Raw genomic sequence first — 11,212 nt, 5'->3', positions numbered from 1 at the left:
CATGCACTGGAGAAGGAAATGGCAACCCACCACTCCAGTGTTCTTGCCTGGAGAATCCCAGGGACGGGGGAGCCTGGTGGGCTGCCGTCTATGGGGTCACACAGAGTCGGACACGACTGAAGTGACTTAGTAGCAGCAGCATACAGGTCAGAGTGCTAAAAAAATTTTTTGAATCGGAAGTCAGGATAGCTTTGATGGTTAGAGTAATGCATGTAATAAGGAAGCCAAGCATTGCTGCTTTGTTCCTGATAGAGATGCAACACACTTGTAACATTTCCATCTCGCAATTCTAGGATCTTTAAACAGAGCCTTGTGATGTGGGTTTTAACCTTAGCTACTGCCTAAAAAGGGCAGTATCATCCATAACTCAACACCTTAGAATGCCACTATTCAAAGCACGTACGTTTGAAGGACTACTGTTTTCTCGGCCAGTATATACAGACTAAGGTTACTTTAGGGCACAGCAGCAGCAGCAACATGCATTATGGTATCTACCTCTTACCCATGGTTTTCTCTATGCCCAGAGAAGATCTCAACAAGTATGTGAACACCTATGTGATTTAGAATCACATCTCTTCAGGCTAAGAAACGCATTTTTAAAAACCAGATCCCTATTACGAGAGGCTGTGCCACTACACACCCTCCCTCCTACCCCGAGTATTGGTGCTTTACTCACCTGTAGGCCTGTCCCAGGCTTTTATATGCATCAATAAAATCAACTTTCTGCTTCAGAGCTTCTTTGAAGGATTCAATAGCTTCCTATAAAAAGAACACAGAAAATTATTTCATTTGCTTAACTGTTAAAATTGAGTTTCTCTCAAATTACTAAAGGACTAAAACAGTATACATAAAATACATGGTCTCTGAGTGATTTTTTCAAAATAGGAGGACTTAAAGGGAGGTAGAAACTACAATAAACTATGGGGATTTAATTTCAATAGTAAACAAATACATTACTATGAACAACAACAGAGCCTTAAGTTTCTCCTTTCAAAGTGGGAAAACAGCTTCTGTTTTTCACTAGGACTTTGACTACCAATAACAACTTCATTTTAATATCATTTACTTAATGAAAACTCTATGGAACAAAAGTAAGCCTAACAGCTGCATGAAATAATCTAAAATGATCACAACTGGCAGCATTTGAAATTAAACCAACAGGAGAGACAAAAAAGCAAGCCCAACATGAAATTACTGGTAAGACAAGAAAAAAGGCTCCTAGGACAGCCACTAAAGGATTCCCATGATCTACAAGGGAAAAGAAAGCATAAAAATAGAAGAGAAACCTTCAAGTTGAGGGGGTGGGGGGTGGTGCATGGCTCCTGCCAGCACAGCTCCAGGAGGCACTAAGGTTCCAGAACTGCACAATCTATGCTCTTGGGGGGAGCCCTGGCTGCAAAGGGACTCTCTGTGGAAACCGGTGATAAAACATGCCACTGTTTCAGAGTAAACATCCCAGGCTTACACTGGGTATTCAATGTTCTTTTCATTATGATGTTATTTATTGTAATAAAAAATAACACAGATATTTCACACATTTCCTGAGGAAAAGACATATCTTACTTAATGGCTGTAAAATATCACAACTTCTAAGAGCTTTAATTGAGAAAAAATTTAAACTCTGGCATAGATCATTTCAACTTGATTAGATAGTTCATAGGAGAAAATCATTAGAGATATCAAATGCCTTGCACATGGTAGGCACTCAATAAATATTTAATGCCCTGGTAGACACACAAAATAGTTTTGCAAAAGTTAACAATATTGAGTCTTTTCAGAAAGTCATTCATCCCCTGCTTCTTGATTTTCTCAGGGGAGGCCAGCAGGCCAAGAGAGGCTGGCTTTGAAACTTTCAAAGGCAATACTGGGGACAAAACCTCCTCATTAAGGAATCTCACTGAATAGCTACTGTTTGGGAGACAGATGAAAATGGATAACTTTTTAACACTGAAGAAATGTTAAAGACCACTCTTAATTAGACTACCTACTGCGACACAGTCTTGATCTTTCAGGATTTTTACAACTGCATTTTTAATTCAACAAACATGTATTGAGTGCCCACTATGTGCCAGGGACAGCAGGAGGTAAGGGGACATGAAGAGGGGCAGGTCATCATCTCTGTCCTCTAAGCACTCGCAGTATCATTAGAAAGCCAATTACGTAACCAGGTTACTAGAATACAAACTAAGAGCTACAACAGAGATATGAGTAAAAGTCTCCGGGAAAAAAAGAGAAAGAAACGACTGACTGAGCCCGGGAGAGCAGAAGAGGCTACAGGGAGGAGGTGACAACCGAGCTGGGTCTTAAAGCACAAGGAGTCTGGTAAAGAAAGACGGCATCGTGGACAGGAGAGGTGGTACCACACAGGGGCACAGAGCGCTCGCTGACGCAGGGAAAGTCAGAGGGGCAGGGGTGCAGGGTGCACGGGTAGGAGCGGGGGAAAGGGAGAGCGGAGGCCAGAAGCGAGGGCCTCTCTGTGCTCCACAGTCTGGGTGCTGCCCTGAAGCAATAAGGACTGAGGGCTGTGAGGAGGGGGACACCTCACAAAGTTTACTCTTCAGAGAGAATGTAACTGCTGGCAAAAACAGAAAAGACACACTGGAGAGGGGGAAGGATGGAACCCAGGTGAGAGGTGGCTGTAGTGGTCCAGGCAAGAGATAATCAAAGCTCAGACTGAGACAGTGTCTCTGAGGAGAGAAAAGAAGGGTCGAATTCAGGAGAGATTTTTAAAAGGCACACTAAGACAGAATGTGGTGGCTATCGGGATGAGGGAGAGGAGTGGGCAGGAAGAGCTGAGGCTGGGAGCCTGGGTGGAAGGCAGGGCTTAACCATCGTGAAGAAGTATAGGAAGACGGACAGCCGTGGGGCGGGGGAGGGTGTGAGTCCACCGGGACGTGTGAAGTCTGGAGCATTTGTGGACGTCTGCTGGAGATGCCCAGGGGACATCTGCTGCCCACTGCACTTACAGCATGCTTGGACGCCACAGTTCTTCAAAGTCTGATTTCTCTTCAGCTTTTAAGAGTCTTTGGTTTCGGGGTTCCTGTCTAATCACTGCACAGCTCTCTACCTCATTCTGCCAAAGAGGGGACATAGCAGAATCAAGATTTTAAGCCATTGGGAACAAAGAAACTACGTTTGTTGAACCTATCTCTAAGCACATGAACTGGCTCTGAAGTTGTCTGCATAGCAAATGCAATCATCACCATTTAAGTCGCCATCTTCCTCACTAGCTGGGAGGCGGCCATCACCCTGGGACTGTTCAGCATAAGTGAACAGAACCATAACAGGTAACCCTCAAAGTAAAGGCTTATAAAAATGAGTGTTCAGAATATACCATTTTTGAAACATCCTTACAAAATGAGTAGAATTCAACAGAAAAGTTTCTGCTGTTTTTATTACCTAGGAATATCCAAATTGTCTGATGTATCTACTGAATTGGACAACTGTGAAATTTGTCATGTAATATACCCTAATATATTTCTAATGTATTATATCATAAATTAAATAAGCAACCGTCCACTTAATTTCAGGACTATTGACCTGGAGAGACCACCCTTAGGATACAAAGATAGCTCAGACTCGTTGGTCCATTTAATACTTTGTCTCTACATTTAACAAGAAAAAGACAGATATCTAAACTAGGTTCATTAATTTAATTAAGGCATTTCACCACTCAGTTTTCCAATCTCTGTAACGGGGACACCCTCTGCTCCTTCTATACATCATGGTGATGCCGCTGGGATGAATGAGACAATACGTAAACACTCTGACTTCCTTGGACAGCAGATCTACAAAATGCAAAAAGAAAGTTCCCGTCTATTACACACATCACTGCCGTGTTGGTGAGCGTGGTGAAAAGGAAGAAAGCCCAAATCGCTTGGTGAGACTGGTTCATTGAGGGGCTTCTAACACTCAGAGGATGAAAGCATTGTTTCTAGGTTTTCATCAGGTAGATGTGAAAGAAACCAAACTGAATTTTAGTCCATGTTCAGTTTCTATTCAGTGTCTCTATTACCACTCTTTTCTGACAAAATTCTTTTTGAAATAACACAAAGGGCCCTTCTTGCCTACATTCCTCAATGTGGCTTAAAAGTGAAATCAACTGTTTACATTTGTTTACTTTAAAAAAATATTTTTACCCTCTCAGTACTAGTAATTGGCATTTTTTTCTATTTCAAAATTCTCTCTCCTTCATGTGATACTCAAGGGATAGATTCTGAACACAGTATTGTAATTCTGAATTTTTTAATTGAAGGTGACTTGAAGGTAAAGAGAATATGAGAGGAATAGAGGGCAGAGACAAAATAAACTGGAAGAAATCATCTGGAAGCTGCTCAAAGCACATTTTAAATAACTCAAAGCTTACTGCCTGTCTGAATCCTGAGGGGGACAGAAAGGGTCCTTATTAGGACCACCTCTGCACACTTGCAAAAATGGAGATGAAGTATATGAAATAAGATTTGCAAAATTAATTCCTTCTAGTTTGATTTTTAATGGATGGGAGTTAATTTTTTTTTAGAGTCTATAAGACTTAAGATTAAATTCTCACATGGAAAATAATCTATAATACCAGATTTATGTTTACAGTTTATAAAGGACTTTCACACATTTTATTTCATGTAATTCTCACTCCCACTTCGAGAGACACAGGGTAGCATCATCTCTACCCGATAAATGTGGAAGGAAAGGCTGAAAGAATTGAAGCAGCATGTCCAGCAGTGCAGATAATAAGATTCAGAGCAAGAGCTCAGAGCACAACCTTCCAATTCAACGCTCTGCCCTTGAAATTTACCCCACTGATACTTATTGAGCACCTACTATGTGACAGGCACCATCTGTAACATGGAGGATTTATAACTCGTGGCCTTTTAAAAGGTAAACCTTCTCCCCATCCTCCAAGTGAGTGTGTTTATGTGTGTATCAGATCCTCAGAGTTATTTTCAATGATAACATCCATGTATTCTTCTCTGCTACGTGCTACTGAAGCTCTTCCCACCTTCCAAAGTTCAGGTTAAGTGCAACCTAATCTGAATTCTCCGCCTCCTGGTCAGAATGAGTGTCTTCACCTAGCCGGGTGGACTGTCTGTGGCTCTCAGGCCAGCCTGTCTTCAATCAGGCAGTTTGAACGTGCCAGGCCTGGGGTGAGAGCCAGAGCTCCACCCTCAGCTGTGTTTCTGCCCCTCACCCTGGCAAGAGTGAAGCTACTGCAGGAGAGGCTCCTGGAACAGGCTTGGAGAAGGCACAGTCCCAGCAGAGGAGGGGTGGGCAGCTGGTGGTGACTTTCAGCCCCACTCAGCTGAGACAGAGCATCTCCTTTGTCCCTCGACCCCTCCTCCTGACAGAGTCTTCAAGCAACAGTGCGGGGACCCCTCCTGCAGCCCCCAGAGCCCCCCCAAGCCATCTGACCACTCCTGACCTGAATGAGGCAGCATCTCCTGGTCAGCCCCTATCCTTACCCTCTTCAGCCACCGCCACATCAGCAACCATTTCCTTAGTACAGATTGAATCTCAACTCTCTATTTCCCCTAAATCTAGACTTTAGAGCTCCTCCGGGCCTACCAGCTAAAGTCAAAATGCTCAGCAGAGTGCTCTTGACCTTCCAGGACTCCCTTCCCAAGCGTGGGTGTGTCTCCCAGGTCATTACTCACACCTCCTTCTCAGCCTCAGAGTCCTTCCCAACCATGCTCTGCTTTCCGAGTCAAGATGATGTCCACTTATTCTCTGGACCTTCCTAACTCCTGAGTTCAAATGAGAGCTTCTCACCATGGCTTCCAAAGCACGCTGCTGATATTACTTTCTTTGGTTTATTCACCACGTGATAAATCATATGTGGAGAAAGGCTTTGTAAACTGCGTCTGTCCTAAGCGTAAAGCATTATTCCTCCCTTATAACCTTTCATCCTCTCCCTTTCGCACCTTCCTCCAAGTACGTATCAGACAGTAGGAGCTCAATGAATCTGTTGATTCAAACTACTTTCTAAAATAAACCAACTGGACATGTGAGATGTCATTTCAAAACCTGCCAGACTAAAGCCCGGCTCAGTCCCTCCCTCCACGGGGGAGATCTAGCATCCGTGCAGGTACACGTATCGCACAGCACTTTCACCTTCAGAAGTCCTCTGTGAAAGAAAGTTAAACCTTTGTATAGCATAGCTATGGGCTGGTTTTTGTTCAGTTCTAAGGACTGCTGAAAGTCTTCATGGGCTGTTGCATAGTCCTACAAAAAGGAGAACGAAAAAAAAATAAAGTAGTATTCGTTAGATATTAGACATGTCCTACTTTTGATTGATAGAGGAAAAAAAAAATTCCCAATTTATTCTGTGCCCTTTCTGGCTTTAAAGGAAACATTTCATGACTACAAATATTAGAAGCATGCTTACACTGTTGAAAGAGCTGATTTTAACTGATGAGAGAAACTCACAAAGGTCTAATTTAAGCATACTGTCTCAACCACAAAAGAATATTATTTTAAATACTATTAAAGTCATAATCTGCTATAGATACTTTACAAATTAGTATTATTACAAAATAATTCCATTATTTTGATGTCTAAAATAATTATGATATAGATCAACCTTAAAATGTGTTATACTGAGGTTTTTTTAAATCTATTTCCTTTTGCAATAGAAAATTATTATTGAAATGACTGTAAACCAACAAAAATAGCTATGGCAATTATAAATACCACTCATGATAAAAGGTAATCTTGCTAGGTTGAGAAGCTACAGTCTAGGAAGCCACATTAGTTCAGGTGATGATTCTCGGGCTGTGATACCCAAAGAAATTCAAACCCTTAAGTTTAATGATCACATGATAACATGCACACCTGCTTCTCTATGCTGACATTTCCAAGAAAAGTTAAGGTATAATCTGTAAACCAAATTTCTCTTTTTCTGTTTCCCACTCTTTCTTTTTTCCCCTAGCCCAGAATTAGTTACTGCTGACAATTCAAGCAAGAAAATGTGTTTCTGGTACTTAATATTTCTCTACTGAGTTCAATTTCAGCTACAGAAAATGCTTTCATAATTGTCTTATATCGCAAACTATTAATCTACAGCCCCAAACCCAAATCTACCAAATAGTAACTTTCTGAAGTAGAAGGAGAGCTGAAATTTTTACCACCATGAAAGGACACATCTCAAGGCAAAAATAATTCACCTCTGATATGAAGTACAGGGTCCCGCGATGTCTGTACAGCCGTGCTGAGGGCTGAAGTTGAATAGCTTTAGTGAGATCATTCACTGCTTCATTAATTCGTCCCAGCGGGGACAGAATCTATAAACCCAAAAATGTAATTAGGGGAGAAAAGTCCCAGTGACTGCCCCTACAACTGCCAACGCTTTTGACTTTTCAAGTCTGCTTTACCACCCCACACTTACAATGCAACTGTCTCAGCAGCCTAGAACCCTTGACTCCACGTACTGTGCAGTGAGATTCAAAGTCAACAGCTGAGGGGCTGCCGACCTTATCCAGTCAAGGCGATGCTAAAGAACTACGATCATGGCAACTGCCCTGTCCCTGTTTCATGTTCTGTCTCATAACGGATGTTGCTTTTCTTGAAGTGCAACCATTTTTCCCCAACCTCTCATTTACCTTTCAGAACAAAATTTGGCATGTCAAATTAATCTGAAATTTAACTCTAAACCATTAAAACAGAGGAACTGATAAACACAGATTGGAGTCCCCATGGTATCTAGCTACGCCATCTGTGGTATTAAGTGCTAAATGGCAATTTCTGGGATTCCAGGTGTTGTGGAAGCCCTCTGATGTGAACAACTCTCAACTCATCAGTTATGATCTGCAAGGTAATGAAAAAACATCTGCAGGCCTGTTCTGAACGCTCTTTTGATCCAGCAGTCAGCTGTGTTCAGGCAACAATGGCAACACAGAAGACAGCTCAGAACGCACAAGTCCACCCAAAGACGTAAGATAATCCAAGATGGGTACCAGTATTCATGCAGTCAAGCTCAAGCAATTCATCTGGAACAAATGTTCTTAAATTAGGGTTAAATCTGTTCTTATCACAGGTCATTTCCATCAAGTTTTACTAACTGGTTTCCTCCTCTGCAGGAACTTAAAAACCAGCAAGAGAGAAGATTGAGGCAGGCACACCACCAGTAGCAAGAGAGACAGCTCAGAGAGAGGAAAGAAATGGAATATGTGCCCTTAGAATTCAAGAAACATAGTGGTCTAGGGTTATATTTTGGAAGGAAAAATATCCCAACCTAGTATATTAGTATTAACATAACTGAATGATTGCACCCTAGCACAAAAATCAATATGCATAATAATGACCAGAGTAACTAAAAAAGGTTAAATTACATTCACTAAATATAGACAATTTCAGAAAGTATAAAAGTGAAAAGTTTCTCATAAAACAATTTCTGACATAAACAAATAGTATATTGTAATTTAGCTGGAAAATTCACTATATCATGATATTATTGCCTGACAATGCCAGAAAAGGGGGATATTACTATTTATTTTTAAGATCATTGGAAATCACTTTTCTGATTACCAATATCATTCTGGGTATACAATTAGCTTTTTATTAGTTATACAAATTTTTCAAAGCTGCCAAATCAGTCTTCTAAGTGCACTTAATTAAATTCATGCTTTACCGTAACATTTTAGCAGAGCATCAGTGTGATGGCAGGGAAGAACCCAGCACCCACTCCCTGGAGCACAGCGTCACCAAGTGAGCTGCCCAGTGCTCACCCTAAAAACCAACAGGCCTCTCATGCAGCAGCGAACAGATTACAGTCATTCAACCCTTAGGGTAGCAATCCAAAACAGACGAGAGGTAATGAATTCTTTCATTATTTGAGAAAGAATTTCTTTCAGAAAGCCAAATCCCCAATAAAGCAAAAAAACTCATTTTAAGAAACTGAACTGTAATTTAACACACTATAATTTTGAGAACAAAAACATCACAAATGCAGTTTTAAAAATACTAAAACATTTCCCCTTCCCTTGCTTGTTAAGCTTTCGCCCTCAAAAGAGGGAGGAAAAGTCATTTGTCCCTTTAGTCCAGCTATGAAATCCCACCAGAACAGATAATTAAAAGTTAAGTTCTAGTCAGATTGAAAATATTAACATAAATTCTACAGCTCTTAATATGGTTAAATGTGCAATAAAATAAATACAATAGGAAACTTGGATAGTTTACTATTGTTTAATGAAAATGGTAAAATGGACATGTTTCATTTAAAAACATTAAAAGGGGTGCCTTGCAGAGTCCTTTCTCTGGCCTGAACACCCTTCTCCACCTTGTTCCCCAGGACATGGTTCCTACCCAGCTCCAGTATCACCTCCTCAGCGAGACCTCTGCAGATACTGCCAATGCCTGTCCCCTTGCCAGTCTGTCCCAGGGATCCAGCAGACCATGTTTTTCTGCCCCTGAACAAGCGCCCACTCCGTGGTGTCCGCTGTCACACGTATTACCTGGAACTGTCTCCACCTTGAGTCCTAAGTTCCGGTTATGGTCACCCTTACCTAGTCTACATCTCCATGTAGATGGTGTATCTCCTAAGAATTAGATACAAGTGAGCGCGCACACACACACACACGCGCGCGCGCTTCGAAAGGCAATAGACCTCATTTGATCACACTGCCATACTGTTTTGCCAAATAAAGTATGTCATATACACAGTAAACACATATGTCATATTTTTCAGTGAACATGGACAGTGGTGGTTCACATCATAACTGTATTTTAATACTAAATGTTACTAATACATGTTAAATCAGCAAAGATTTAACATGGTAAATCAGGAAAGAGTATCACTCAGCCCATAGTTTTCTAGTAATTTCAACTGTTTAAATGCATTATGTACCTATGGAGGAAAACACAATAGGTATACAGGAGGCTTAAAATTTATCAGCAATAAAATTAAAGGAAAAAAAAATCTGAAAAATTTTAAAATCCAATAATAACAGAGGGAAAAAGAAAACCACACTCACTTCTGCTCGCTGCTCAAATACCTCTGGACGATCTGGTTCCAAGGTAATTACTCGGCTCAGTTCGAACAGAGCAAGCTCAGCGTTCTTAATGTCCTTGAAAAGGCATTAGCTCAGTGTGAGATGCACTGTTACGCAAAGCCAGCTTGAACAGACTTCTGAAAAAACTAATAATTTAGTAATGACATAACTATTTATTTAGAAATAAACAGGAACTTAGCTTCTGTGTAAGAGATCTGCCAAGTTAAATAAGCTGTAATTGTTTAACTTGCTCAAGTCTACCTACGCACGTTGGACTTGGCTACCTAGCACAGATTCTTGGCTACGTCTAGCACAGGTGGCAAGATGTTTTCTCAATTTAACCTATTTAAACAGTACATCAGCCGATTTCAAGGGATGAGCATGTGGACACCAGTGTGCAAAATGATGCTGACCAGTGGCAATGTGGGAACAGAGGAGCCAAGTTAGTGTCAGTCAAAACCCCTCTGGGCCTATACACCTACTCCTAGAGGAGCCTAGGTAAGCCTGTTCTCTTTAAAATTTACACATTACTTTCATATCAAAAATACATGAGGATGTTACTTTTACATTAAAAGTACATTAAAGATATAAGCAAATTTCACATCAAGATATAAAATGAAGAGAGATGAGAATAAGGAAGAAGCAGCTTATCTCTGACCTTTACTAGGGCAACTCTGATCATTTACTGATGCCCTGAAACTAAGTAGGGCTACTTACTGATGCTCCCTTCCTAAACATCTTCATCATTTCCAAACCTGAGTTCCTGTGCAGTCTGCTTTCTCATGTCCCAGAAGCATACAATATTATACAAGATTTCTGCAATACGCCAGCAGGCAATTAGGACAATTGCTTTATAATTCACAAAAATACAAAGTGACATTTCTCCCTCAAAGCATAATTTCATTTGAATATTTTTAATATAAAAGAAAAAAGCTCATGTATAATGTTCAAGACTGAAAATTTGGACATCTGACCTAGACCACTGCATTATTTACTATATAATCTCAGGAAGGTCTTCATTTTTACACCAAAGTGCCTTTGTTTGACCAAAAAATATACTTATTATAACCTTCTTCCCACACTCCTCAGAGAAATAAGTGAAATAAGGCTCCAAAGATATATCTATCTAAGAATAACATATAACAAATTTAAAATAATTTATTTTTCATAATATTTTACAAAAAAACTTCTGTTCTTCTATTCAACCTTTAAAAATTGAAGGGTTCTAAGTA

General features: G+C 40.5%; 1 protein-coding gene across 1 annotated transcript in view; it reads right to left on the bottom strand.

Moving 5' to 3' along the window:
• TTC13 (tetratricopeptide repeat domain 13) overlaps nucleotides 1-11,212 on the bottom strand; it is an 81,353-nt gene that overhangs the window by 34,503 nt on the left and 35,638 nt on the right. The window contains exons 7-10 of the mRNA XM_010860529.1: nucleotides 9,963-10,055; nucleotides 7,158-7,274; nucleotides 6,106-6,216; nucleotides 677-759 (exon numbers count right to left, since the gene is read on the bottom strand). Of these exons, the coding sequence (XP_010858831.1) occupies nucleotides 677-759; nucleotides 6,106-6,216; nucleotides 7,158-7,274; nucleotides 9,963-10,055 (404 nt within the window). The remainder of the gene's footprint in view (nucleotides 1-676; nucleotides 760-6,105; nucleotides 6,217-7,157; nucleotides 7,275-9,962; nucleotides 10,056-11,212) is intronic.

The sequence above is a fragment of the Bison bison genome, unplaced genomic scaffold (assembly GCF_000754665.1).
Source record: "Bison bison bison isolate TAMUID 2011002044 unplaced genomic scaffold, Bison_UMD1.0 scf7180017864467, whole genome shotgun sequence".
Lineage (NCBI taxonomy): Eukaryota > Metazoa > Chordata > Mammalia > Artiodactyla > Bovidae > Bison > Bison bison.
Note: the sequence above shows the minus strand (reverse complement) of the source record. Positions and strands in the feature narration are given on the sequence as shown.